The 14,300-nt window shown below is 40.1% G+C and overlaps 1 protein-coding gene across 1 annotated transcript in view; it reads left to right on the top strand.

The window, feature by feature from the left end:
• Positions 1–14,300, top strand: part of LOC139718438 (uncharacterized) — a 162,846-nt gene that overhangs the window by 98,072 nt on the left and 50,474 nt on the right. Inside the window, 10 exon segments of the mRNA XM_071629910.1 lie at positions 365–513; positions 1,418–1,628; positions 2,610–2,770; positions 4,016–4,226; positions 5,640–5,975; positions 7,594–7,788; positions 8,756–8,903; positions 9,844–10,031; positions 11,361–11,526; positions 13,304–13,503. Coding sequence (XP_071486011.1) covers positions 365–513; positions 1,418–1,628; positions 2,610–2,770; positions 4,016–4,226; positions 5,640–5,975; positions 7,594–7,788; positions 8,756–8,903; positions 9,844–10,031; positions 11,361–11,526; positions 13,304–13,503 — 1,965 coding nt within the window.

Below are 14,300 nucleotides of genomic sequence, written 5' to 3' on the forward strand. Positions count from 1 at the left end.
AAGTCCTTATATTTGATTGCTTTCCCTGCCCCTATTGGTGCCAAAAATATGTGGGTTTCACAGAAAATACTGTTTCCCTCAAATTGTAGTGAAGGGTCATAATATGTTTTTTTTTCCATTAATGCCCTGTGATTACTGCAATGGTTTTTACAAGGTTGGCATCCCTGTCTTGGACCATGATGCTGTTCAAACAACCCATCCATATGTGTACAATAATCTTTTGTGATGTCTTTGTGAGATATGACCCAGCAAGTGCAGCAGCAACAACTTTAAACTGGACTTGTGTAGTATGTGTGATGGAGCTGTCATTGCCTAGTAATGCCTTTTTATGCATTTTGTTATTTTTGTTCAAACCAAACTCCAGTGCTCTGCTACCTGTGGAGTTGGCGTCCAGCAACGCTCTGTGCTGTGTGTCGATTTGGACAATGGCAATGCTGTTGTAGCAGACAGCTTTTGCCAAGATGAAAAACCGGTTTCAGCTGTCATTTGCAACGATGGAAACTGCCCCTCAACGTAAGTACTTGGTAGCTCCATTTCATTTCTCAAAGTGCAGAACTTTTGAATATCACATAAAAGGAGTTTCAGTTAGTCCAATTTTTTTTTTTTTTATCTCTCACTAGCTGATCCAATTTATTGTTGCTAGCAACTCCCTTGCATTTGCTACAATAATGTACTGTACGAGCTAAAATTTTCGAGGTGGTTTTATTTCCGCGAATTTTGCGGATTGCCTTTGAAGCGCGAAAATAACAACATGCAAAAATAATAAGGCGTGGATAAGCAAGTTCAGTTACACCCTCGCAACCGTGAAATTAACAACACGCGAAAATGTCTGCCAAGTAGCAATTCGCGAAAATTTCAGCTGGTACAGTATCAATTTATCAATGAATAAAATACAACATGAAATTTGATCTGAAATCTATATTTGTAACTGATCCTATGGTAGTAAGAAATATTGGTAGATGTGCTGACCTATAAATAGAGGACTTCTGAAAAACATTTCTTCCCTTTGTAAAAATTGAGAAGATTACAAGGGACAAACAAGTTTCCAATGCACCTTATTGATAGCATGAGCTATTGAGAATTCTATGTCATAATGAATTAAATTACGCTCCCAGGCTCTGCTACCGTCCCCTTTCTTGAAATGGAAATGCAGTCCATAGACAAACAAAAGATGAAAAATCACCTTGCCGGATATTGCAGTGAAAATATTTCTCTTTGATGATCCCGGTGCTGTAAGATGCAAAACAGTTTACAAATGGTCAATTTTGTACCAGCAGTAAGATGTGCCCTCATAAAAATTGAGCAGCAAAAAGAAGCAGTGGCCCCTAATTTCCTTGCACATATGATATCATTATTATTTTATTTTTTGCATTCCAGATTTTAAACTCCATTCTTTTCTCCACGTCTTTCTGTTTAGATTTGACTACCTGACGTCACGCTTCAGCGACTGCAGCTGCGAGGGGATCCAGACCCGCTTCGTGGTCTGCATATCGTACCAGAGTGGGATCCCGGTCCAGGCCACGGAAGAGGACTGTCAGGGAGCCGGCCTGACGAGACCAGCCTCCAGTCAAAACTGCACAGTCCCACCCACTTGTATTCCTGTCTGGCAAGTGGGAGAATGGAGCGAGGTAGGCTGGGGGGAGTTTATCCCATTCTGTGCAAGATATTTTAGGCAGTGTGTGTACAATGCTGAGGGGTTTACTTTGCCAGTCAGCAAGTAAAGGGTCAAAACTGACTCCCAACATGGCCCTCCTATGTCCAGTGTAGCTCATAAGCCACTGTCTTGTATAGCCTTTTTATAGCAACGAGAGGTTTGTTGTAGTGTCAATGTCTTGCTTGACTCTCATAAAAAAAAATCAAGGAATTGTACCCTCCAGGATGGAGCAGACAAATTGATTGTGTATTTTGAGAGACTTAACCAGCAGACTGGGATGAGATGGGGACAATATGAAACAGGGAATGTGGTACACCCGCACCCCACAAGCAAGTGTATCTTGCTTGTTTGTGTTGTACAGATGCACAAACTCTATGTGAACAAAACACACACACACACATACACACATCTAAATATATGGTATGCAAAAGAAAGGTTGGCCACTGGCAGTTTGATGGTTTGCAAAAGTGATGGCTATGGATGGTTGAGTTCCTGTGGGTGAAGTCATGGTGTCTTCAAACAGTCAAAAGACTGATTGGAACTTGAAATGCAGACACATCTTCAGACATACTGTACCATGTGGCATCATGTGATGTATGATATATGGCAAAATGTTTGTGTAGTAGTACAAAGGTGGTCGAGGGATGCCTACAGGATGATTAAAATGTGGAGAGACATGTAGGAAGATTTTCTTACTTCTAAAATGGGAAGTAGATTGTCTTAAGTGTGGCTGATGGTATTCTGATACAAGGTCTGTTTTTGAATTGGGTTATTTGTGAATGAGATTGTTGCTGGCAACATTTTTTGAGGTAAGAGAACAAATCCATGATTTACCAGAAAAATTTAAAGAGCAGAGGAAAGAATCTTTCTACTTTTTATCATGCAATCCATCTGCAGTGAGTGATAAGCTTTAGAGTGATGTAATTCTTGTCTGTTTTTCCTTACATCACTTTAGTGCTCTGTGACCTGTGGAATTGGCGTGCAGACTCGTGATGTCTTCTGTGTGGAATCGGAAGGCTCATCAGTCCTGGTCGACCCCACTCTGTGTGATTCGGACAATGCACCGGGCACCGTCCAGATCTGCAACACCCAAGTGAACTGTGGCCCAGTGTGAGTGTGCATTTATCCACAAAAACAGACTTTGCATTTTGATGAAATAATTGAGTGCTATACCAGTGAAATCTTACATCAAATTGGACATTTTATTCAGATACAGTACATTCACAACATATTAAGTTAAATACAACGTGCTCTGTGTGTGTGTGTACAAGTGTTAGTGTGCGTGCCCGAGTGACAGTGTGCCTCAACATTCAGTTAACCCGTTGAGGACGAGTCCCGAGTATACTCGGGCAAGTGTCTATGGGAAATGCGTGTTGTAGCAAAATCAAACCGTCCTCAACGGGTTAATGCAGACATTGGTTGCATAGGAATGAACTTTTAGTCTTGTGGTGGCATGACCTTGACCATTTGGATCAAAAGGAGAGAAAGATGCATTTCATTGTGTATTGTATGACTCTGCAATGGTAGGTCGTCACTCAGACATTTATTTTGCTACTGTCAAATGTTATTGTTTGGAGGGAATGCCAAACAGGTCAACTATTTATACTTAATCAAGAGTTCATATATGACCAAACAGTATTATCGAGTACTTTGGCAAACCATAAATGTGCTATATATATTCATATATATACCATATGTCCCAAAAAATATTACGAGACTCTCCTCAATGATAACTTTAAAAATAGTGAATCAATCCAAATACAATTTCAGTGTCTGAAACTATAACTCATTGCCCACATCTTACAGAAAACCTTATTCGATTTGCTTCAATGGTCAAAGAGAAATGAGGAATTTGGAGAGCATATCAGGAATCGCTTCTCCCCAAGTTCTTTCCATGGTGTTCACACATTAATGTGCAGTTCCAAGAGCATCCAAGTGGTAGATATGGAAGAATCAGACTCATGACATGCTTTACAACAATCCACATCTCTCTGTGACCGCTTAAGCAAATTGAATGAGGTTTTCCACAAAATAGAGCTAAAATGTTTTATTTTAAGACCCTAAAGAAGCATTTAGACAGTTTAATCATATTGGGAGTTATTAATACCAAAATATGATTGTAATTTTTTTGGATATACTGTATATATGTATATGTATATATATATATATATATATATATATTTTTTTTTTTTTTTTTGGGGGGGGGGGGGGCTTTGTACACACTAATTATGCATCCAGGACAATAATGACCTCAACTATGCCAACCAAGCCTTCTGTGAGTTTCAGTTGGCCATACAGCAAGTTTGTTAAAGACACCAGACAATTTATTTGAATTCATCTTTGTTCCTGTTTCAAATGAAGGTACACATGGGTAGCCGAGACCTTCGGCGAATGCTCGGTGACCTGCGGTGCTGGCGTGAGACAGCGCAACGTCTTCTGCTACGCCGTGACCGGAATGAACTTTGAGATCGTGGACGGCTCCCTGTGCGTCCCCGGAGACGAGCCGCCCAGTGAGGAGAGCTGTGAGCTGGACCCTTGTGGGGGCGTCTACGAGGCCTCCGCCTGGAGCGCGGTGAGTGAAAAAATGAAAATTACATCACTGGAGTGTTGTTCCTCTGTCTTTATAGCTCCTGTAGGTTTGTGCTAGACTTGGTGGAAGTCATACACACAAACATCATGCACTGGACTTTTTGTGCATACAATCAAGTATGTATAATATGTGACTGTGCATCACAAAACCAACAAAAGGTTGCATGCACTGATTTTGTGTGACGACTCAAAAAATAGGTGAAATTGGTCGACATTGTCTTTTTCGTATCTTTTGAAAGAGCAATTATGCCTTTTCTAAAACACTTTTTTTGTAAAATATTGTGCTTGCATACAAGTAGGTGGGTCTTGGAGTCCCCTTTTAATGTCTTCAAAACTTTTTTTTACACATTCTTCACTTTCAATTCTAATAACTTTTGAACAGATGATGCTACTGCTTTTAAAGTTGTCATTAGCCATGGATATAATGCATTATTATGGATCATACTCAATTTCAGCTTAATCTGATAAACCCTTCATTGTTGTTATTAAGGAGTTTTACATCCTTTTTTTTTTGTCCCATTCATTGCACAGAGCGTGGCTAGGTGAAAATAAGCGCTTCTGAATAGACGCTAAACCGCAAAGCCTCTATTGCCAGCACACTATATTCTAGAGTGTTTGCCTTCTCTCCAATATTAAGATGGATTAGGAGAGTCCATTTGAATTTAATTATGAATTTTAAAGCAGAAAGTCTGCTCTTTCAGGATTTGCCCTTAACTAAAAGTCCATGGGTGGTGATTTTTTATTGGTTTTGTGATGCAGGGTCATATGTTTTGTTTACACATGTGTCCAGGATGAGAAATTTTATTTTGGACAGTATTAATCTTAGATACTGTATACAAGGAATAGTACCATTGTAGAAGTTTCTCACCGACTTTCATGCTCCGATAAACAAGGGTAAATTTGGTATTGCTGTCATAATGTTGGAATGTATCAAAATCTCTCCAGAAACATTACTCATTTGCAAACTTGCCTGTATATGCAAATGAATTTCACTGAGCTTGGCCTGGTGCCAAAATATGATACTTTCCACACATGCAGTAGTTGAGAAAATGTTTCTGATGATAAGTGGCAGATGAAGTGATAGATGGGCTCACCAGCTCTGAATGGAGAAAAATGTGGTTTGATAATAGAAAAATCATAAAGTATCACATGATTGTCTTGCAGAACTGTGCAAAAGCTGGATGCGTTGTTTGGAGTTTGCAATGTTTATAGAACTGGAAATATGTCATGTTGATAGATGCACCCTCAATCATATTTACTTTAAGTGGCTTAGATTTTTTTCTATGATTTGATTGAGGCATCATTATGAATAGAGTCTCACAATACATGTCTGTCAACAAATGTGTGAAGTAGTTCAGATAGTCATTTTGTTTCTCCCTCTCGCACCATCCTCCAGTGTTCTGTGACCTGCGCCAATGGTGTCCAGACTCGCAACGTCACGTGTGTCACCAGCAAGGGCTCTGGGGTCGAGCTGGACGAATCGGAGTGCAACATGACACGGCCCTCCGAGTCCCGGGAGTGCTACCTTGCTCCCTGTCCCCTGCCCTATGGCTGTGGCCAGGACTACCTTGTTGAGGGGACCACCAGCTACAGTCTGCAGAGCCCCAACTATCCCGCCAACTACCCCGCGGACCAGGAGTGCAGTAGATTCCTAGAAGCCCCGGAGGGCAGCCGCATCAGGATCCAGTTCACTGACTTCCTCCTGGAGGGCGGCTGTTACGACAGAGTCATGGTGAGAATTTCGGGCTTTCGTGTGAACCTGATGATGCCTGTATGCCACAACTTCAGTGTGAACTTGCTAGCAATACATTGTAGATGAACCGACCTATACATGTGATATACGTAGAAATACAGAAAGGTTGTCAGCAGCTGAACTCATAACAAAGTTTTTCCATTACTAGAATGCCAGAATGGCAAAGTTTTATCGAGGTTGATGACTATTATTCACCTATAGACCTCAAATAGTTTTCTGTTTTGCTTTCTAACCACACAATTACGTGTAAAAAATAGTACAATAAAGTATGTCCCTCATTTTACTGCATCCCAGCTAGCTAGAACTCTGTCTCAGCTTCTTCTGTTGTTGCTTTTACAAATGAAAGTGCCTTCAAGCCAGCCAGTATACAATTTGTGGTTGATCCAATTATATCAGTTGACAGTGCATTGTGCATTGAAATCCTAGATGCCCTTAGGGCTCCATACTGATTTGCTCATTTGATATTCTTGCATATTCCACCATAAATGTAGTCAATCTCTAGTTGCCATATCAAATAATGTTTCCTGTAAATGAGATGAAGATAGAGTTCCTAGATGATACAAACCTCATGTCCCGAATGTTTGGATTTTTTTACCTGATACCCTAAATTAATGTAGATCATTTCATTTATTTAAAAGACAGCTTAAAGCGTGTGTACAGTTCTGGTTAAGCTGAGGATTTAGTTTTCAACGTTTTGCGAGATATTCAGAAACCATTCTATGAGATGTCAAAGAGCATGCAATTCTAAGGGGTATCAAAAGTTTATTTGATGCAATTTGGTTTTGAAATGGCTGAGATATCCAAAAACAAGGTGAAACAAAGAGATCCTTGTAAAAGGCGTGGCCTGTCGCCTTTTATTATTGTCACTTTTTTGGATATCTCGCCCATTTGGAAACCAATTTTCATCAAAAATAAACATTGAATCCTTCTTAAAATTACATGCTCTTTCATATTCATAATAGGTTTATCATTATCTAACTCGGGAATGTTAAGAACATGAATCCCCACCTCAACCAGTACTGTACAGTCCCTTTAAATGATGTAAACTCAATATGTGTCCGAAAATTAGAGCATGTTAGTATTTGTCTGAATTTTTTTACTTGAGCATTAACGCATATTCACAATTTATTTTCATGCAAACACTCTACATTGTGCACAATGCGCTGCTGCACTTTTTTTCATTATATTTCTCCTCATTCCCCCCCCCCCTCTCTCTTTATTGCCACTCCATGAGTGGTGACTTGAATATCATTCTCTTACTATGTCATATTTTTTAGACAATCATTTCTGAGGCCATTGTCCTCATCAATTTTTTGCATATGATGATGTCTCCTGTATTTCTGTTATGTCCAGAGTTGCCTCATTTGTCTTTAAATTACAGATATACAGGATCCTATATTTTCATATTGCATTGTATCAGAAAAATATGTGGATATTTGAAATAGTCATTTATCTGTTTGAACTGTCGGATTCAAATTATAGCCTGCTCATTTAGTTCATTCAGTTGACTTTGTATTTCATACAGTATAAAAAAGAAATTCAGAAATAAAATAAAATTAATAATTCAAACTTGTTTTGTCCTCCTATGGCGCATCAGATTATTGATCGGGAAACGGGATCGATCGAACGTCTCTGCGGGGCAATCACCCTCCCTTACGAATACCAGTCGTCGAGCAACCGGGTGGAGGTACGCTTCATTACCGATGCCTCTGTGAGCGAGCGTGGATTCACAGGCTCGTACCAAGCCGTACCAAGAGAAGGTCCCCAGTATGTGGCTGGTGAATGGGGAGAGGTGAGGCTGTTGATTACTGTTTGCTACATATGCGACATACATTGTGAAACACAATAAGACACAAATTTTGCGAGTGATTGGAATGTTGATTTGAGAACCACTGTGACAGTGACTTGAAAAATTGAGTGTTGACAATTTTTGTGTAGCAAAGTTGGCAATTTCGTACTGTGGAGGCAATATAGCTTATAGATGTATCTTTTTCTGTTAGAACAATGTTTCAGCATGTAAAAACATTTGTTAGGCTGCAGCTGATAGCATGATGTAGAACAAAAGTAGTATGCATGTATATAGCTATCCCAGAGTTTGAGATAAAAGTTTGATTGCAAAAGGCATTAACTCCATTCTTATCAATTTGAAATATTTACAATTTCAGTTAATGAAGAACAAAAAAAAAAAATATTGGATATTTTCAATCATATTTTTCACAAATATTTCTTTTTTTGTAACATGTGAGGTTACCTTCGGGTGAACAGATTTTGTTCTGCTCTGTCCAGTGATGGACGTATTTTAAACTGTTTTAAAATGTCGATTAAACTGTCGATTAAAATATCGATTAAACTGTCTTTTATTACTTATTGCTGCTCAGTGTACTGGTCATAAGCCAATTGCATTGTGTAACATATGAGGCGTGTGATAATAATGATGATAATAATAATGATAATGATAATGATAGTAAAAAAAAAAGGACACTTACACAGCACTTGATACTGGCGTTTCTAAGCGCATGAATTTATGTGTAGTCTCGGGAGCAGACTGTTGTTTTCATCCCCAGTGCTCAGTAACTTCTTGAGAGGGAATTGTGTCACTTCAAATACTTAGGCTGTCAATGACTAACCCCAAGTACTAGTATTCTTGGGTTGTGGTGAATGGGAAATGCTTGTTACAGGAAATTCAGTCCGTCTTCAGTGGGGTAATATATGTGCTATGTAGTCTTTCTCTAGCAGACTGTGTTGTGTTTCTTCCCCAGTGCTCAGTGACCTGTGGAGAGGGAGTTGAGAGGCGGAATATAACCTGTGAGCAAGACGGGGAGGAGGTGGATGACATGGAGTGCTTGGGTCTCCCAAGTCCATCCAGAACACGCCCATGTGTGCAGCCGGACTGCCCCCCACCGGGAGGTGAGTTGTCTGGGGATCTACTTTGGTGTAAGGTGTAAACACCCTTTTTCTTTTACCCTCCGCCAAGGGAGGAGGTTTTTGTTTTGTTTGTTTGTTTGTCTGTGTGCAAAATATCTCAAAAAGTGGGTAACGGATTTGGATAAAACTTACAGGAAAGGTTGAGAATGACACAAATAACAAATGATTAAATTTTGGTAGTGATCCGAGAATTTGCGGGGAATTAATGAAGAATTTTTGATATTTTGACAGGAAGGGTCAATGAACTTGGAGTTCAAGCTGCACATTTTTGAGGTTTTCAAATGTGCACTAAAGTGCGTGCTCTAGTTTTTGCTGGGGCGCCGTGCAGCTGATGGTTTATGACGTACAACGTTGTAACAACGGCTTCTATATTGGGGAAATCTGGCGATTTTTCAGCTTTTCACTTATGGGTGGAAATCACTGATCTCTATGGAAGAGCCCAAAGAGCTTTTCCCCAGTTTGGAGAGAAGAAAAATGTCTTTGTAATATCATTAGTGGAAAGTAGCTGCTTGGCAGAGGTCTGCGCTCTCAGAGTGCATTTCTAGTTTGCACATGTACTTGTAGTGTCCATGAAGTAACAAAATGTCAAAATATGGACTGCTTTTAGGGGCGTTGTTGATATCACTGTTGTGTTCTTAACGTCATTGTGGATAGAACTTGGGAGGAATTTTGCAAGCTAGAGTATGATGCTCTTCTGGCTGCAACAGGCAAACATGACAAACATTCCTGAAACACACAAAGTGTAAACACTTACATGGATTTCGTAAGATCTACACGTTGTAGTAGTTTTCCAATTTGTATATGCTTTGCACACTGTTTACATGTATAGTCATTCAAGGTCATCCAAGATATGAAATTATATCACATGATATGAAGTAATTTTGTATATGCTCTGACACCTCATATGCTGAAAACCTTGCAGCCTGTGACGAGAACATTCTAAGAAGGGAAGAGGGAAAGCTCACCAGCCCGGGATTCCCGTCGGCCTACCCAGCCAACCTAACGTGCACCAATACCATCCGTGCCCCGCTGGGCAAGGTGGTGCGATTCACAGTCGACTTCTTCTCCATTGGCGAGCAAAACAACTGCACTGAAGGGGATGCTGTCATAGTGAGTCTGCTCACATTATCTCTATTTATACCCCCGCCAAACGAAGTTTGAAGGGGGTATATACAACTAGGAATCAGCGGACGGTCGGGCGGTCGGGCGGTCGGGCGGTCGGTCCGTTGCAAATCTTGCGTCGCGAACTACTTCCTCAGTTTTCAACCGATTCCCATAAAACTTGGCACAGATGTGTGCCTTGGGTTGTAGATGTGCAAGACATATTTTTTGACAGTACCCAAAAGTACGTTGCCATTGTAACGGCATATTATGGGCAAAAATGGGTACAAATCTTGCGTCGCGAACTCCTCCCACAGTTTTTGATCAATTTTTATGAAATTAGGTACAGATGTTCATCTGAATATGTTAATGTGCAAGACACATATTTCCGCAGTGGCAAAAAGTGCGTTGCCATGGTAACGGCATGTTATTGGTAAAATATAGGGCAAAATGCTTCATGGCAAAACTGCTTCATCAGTGTTCTTCCAATTCTCATGGAATTCATATTGAATGTTTGTCTTAGGATATAGGTCAGCATGACACATTTCTTGACAGTGACAAAAAGTATGTTGCCATGGTAACAGCTCACATATTATGACCCAAAATGATGGAAAATTTTGTGTTGCAAACTACTTCCTCAGTTTTTGCCCAATTTCCATGAAACTTGGTACAGATGTGTGCCTTTGGTTGTAGATGTGCAAGACGCATTTTTCGACAGTACCCAAAAGTACGTTGCCATGGTAACGGCATATTAATGGCAGAAGATCAAGGAAAGATCTTGCGGATTTAACTACTTCCTCAGTTTTTTGACCAAAGCTTATGAAATGTTGTTTTGACCAAAGCTTATGAAATGTTGTTTGGCAGGGGTATAACCAGTCGCTGTAGCGACATTTCTAGTTTCTCTCTGTGGTCACAGAAAAAGAAAAAAATATGAAATCCTTTTCCATTAACCCGTTGAGGACGAGTCACAAGTATACTCGGGCAAGTGTCTATGGGAATATGTGTTATAGCAAAATCAGTCCTTCCTCAATGGGTTAATGTTTATATGTTGTCTTTGAGGGGAACAAATGATGGTAACATATTGGTATCGTGTGGGGCAAAAAGAGTACACTTGACAGTCAGTTTTACCAATCGTGTGCCAAAGTTTATTCCAAAAATGCTGAAATGGCAGTTGAGAAGGCTTACCTGAAGGGGTTCTTTCAAACTTTACATGTTTTTTGCTCTTGACAGAGTGTACGGGGAAATTGTACTGTAGGTTAAAGAGAAAAATATATTGCTTGGAGAAAGGAAATGCAAATGAACGTGTGTAAGCCAAGCAATATCACATTTCCTCTGCAGTTCAAAGACGTAACATCAGAAGATGAGGAGTATGTCTGTGGGGATGTCGATGGCCCGGTAGTCTTCACCTCCCTGACCAACGAGGTCTCGGTTGTTTTCGTCTCGGATGACGTCGACAACAGCGAGCTGGGTTTCTCCGTGTCCTTCACCTTTGAGGACCCAGATCGTAAGTAGGACAATTCCAGCTACAGAGACTCCAACCCCAAGCACCTTCTGATCTGGAGATTCTCCCGCCTGAACCCCTCGCAAACAGGAGACTCCAACTTGATGTGCGCGAAGCGCGAAGTCCCTTGGGTTAATATAGGGTTCTATAGATGCTCTTTCGTGCTATCTCAGGCTTATTTTCAACATATGATGGCACTAAGTAAGTAACAATTCAATGAATCAAATCATATATTTTGGCTTAAAAAAACTTCATTCCTATTATCATGTGCTGTGCTCTACATGCATGTGTATTATGAAATTGACCGGCATCTACAAAACCATACAAGCGGGAGACACAGAGCCAGGGCGGGAGAAATTAAATCTCGAATGGGAGAACAGGAGATTTTGTGAAAATGGGTTTTCCTGATCTCCTGTTGAAAGCAGGAGAGTTGGAGTCTCTGCAGCTATCAAGCTTGTGAGAAAACATTTCTATGCAATTATTAACTAAGTGTGGGTGTGTGTGTGTTTCTCTCCACTATTTTATCTCAATCTGTTTTTCATTATATCTGATAGCTTGCTGTATACACCGAATATTTCGCGAGGTTTTTATTTTTGCAAATTTTGCGAGTCAGCTGATATTCATGACATTAAAGATTCGCTAAAATATTGACTCTGATCTGGATATGAATGTGACGCACATATATACATTTCTTCGTTCAGTATGGGACTCCACGATTGTGAATTTAACCACTCGCCTAATGGTCGGGAAGTCTCGATTTGCGAAAATATAGGCTAGCTAAATATATGGCATATACAGTATTTGAGCTTACATTTGAATTTATATGAGTTTAAACATGTTCTTTGTTACTCCACAGTCACCAGTGATGGCAATGCCATATTAGTACAGAAATACACCTTCACAGTGTTGACATTTCAAATCTCTTTGATGACATTAGTAAACCACTGAATTTATATGAAGTTTTTAGATCTATGGGCAATCATATTGCCAGAATACTATGACAAGCCCCATAGGTTGCATACTGTAATGATTCGACCAATTTGATGCATAGAATTCAGTTTGTGTATATCATATATCGTGTTGGACAAGCTCTGTGGCAGTATTAAGATGAATGTCATTTTATCGATAGTCTGGTCTGTTACAGAAGATAAGAAGTCCCCCTTTAAGATAAGAAAAACCTACCTATTTTCTACAGTCTTATCAGTAGCCAATTTATATCAGCTTTTCTACCAATAGTCACATGTCTTTATTGACAGTCAAGTCTGTGCAGTTAGCTGTGATGATGTACCATATGCATGTCACACAAGCTTTTTCGGTTGGTGTGCGTGCATGCACATGCTAGTACATTGTAAATTCTTAGTATCAGATGCACAGAAAATTTATGCGCATGCCAAAGAGCCCTAGCTGTCACAGATGAACTGTGGGATTCCTCGGTGCCATTGTCACTAACGGTTGTCTCACACACGTCGTAGTTCCCATACAATTCAATGGAGTCATTTTTTTTTCTTGGCTGTAATTCAGCTTGGAAAAAAGAGGTGAAAGTTTCTCAATTTTACTGATTTACGGTCATTGGAGTCATTGTTTACAACTGCTTCAATGTGTTGGTCAGATGATGTAAAGCAAAGAACAAAAAAAAAAGAGAGAAAAAAAGAAAATGAACTATCCCATGATGCGTCGAAAACACTGCTCTGCGTGTGGCACCTAGGTATTAGCAATACCAAGAATCTATGTATTGTGGAGGGAAAAAAACAAATGATATGAATGCATTCCAACCCTCTAGCTGCCGGTGTCTGTGGAGAGAACATCGAGTTGTCTGGACAGTATGTCTACTCCCCTGGTTACCCCGACAACTATGAGGACAATGCGGTGTGCATCACCACCATCACCAACCCAGACGGCTGCCTGGCTCTCTCCTTCGTCACCATGGACATCAACAATGGCATCAGCAGGGATGAAAACTGCATGGAAGATTTCCTCTTGGTGAGAAAAAAGAAACAATTGTATGTTGTGTGTAAGAGTGTGTGAGTGAGTGTGTGTGCTAGTGTGAATGTATGTGTTAATTATAATAATAATAATGTGAAATATTTATATAGCACTTAGTACAACATGTTTCTGAGCGGTTTACAATTATCAAAACAAACAAACGAAACAAACGTATAAATCAGCTTTGAATACAAATAATCAACTATACATAATCATCAGTTCTGATTTGTGGGTTTTTTTAGTTGTCCCCGCCGAACGAGTTCGAGCAGGGGACTATGAAACGGGCTCCGTACGTGTGTGTGTCCGTGTGTCCGTCCGTGTGTCCGTCCGTCCGTCCGTCCGTCCGTCCGTCCGTGTGTCCGTGTGTGCGTCCGTGTGTGATCAAAATCTTCAATTTGCTACTTCTCTGTCATTTATGAGCCAATTTTGATTCTGTTTGCTTTATATGATAGCACTACATGGGAGCTTTGAAACTTCTACACAGAATTTCAGTCGTGACCTTTGACCTTGACCTTTGACCTATATTGTACATTTTGCTACAAAATGCTACTCCTTCGCCATTTCTAACCCGATTTCGATTCCGTTTGCTTTATGTGATGGCACTAGGTGAGGGCTTCAAAACTTCTACACAGAATTTTGACCTTTGACTTCTTTGACCTTTGACCTTGATTTTTTGACCTATATTGTACATTTTGCTACAAAATGCTACTCCTTCGCCATTTCTAACCCGATTTCGATTCCGTTTGCTTTATGTGATGGCACTAGGTGAGGGCTTCAAAACTTCTACACAGAAT

The sequence above is a fragment of the Diadema antillarum genome, unplaced genomic scaffold (genome assembly GCF_040938485.1).
Source record: "Diadema antillarum isolate AM-2024a unplaced genomic scaffold, OU_Dant_1.0 scf00000094, whole genome shotgun sequence".
Lineage (NCBI taxonomy): Eukaryota > Metazoa > Echinodermata > Echinoidea > Diadematoida > Diadematidae > Diadema > Diadema antillarum.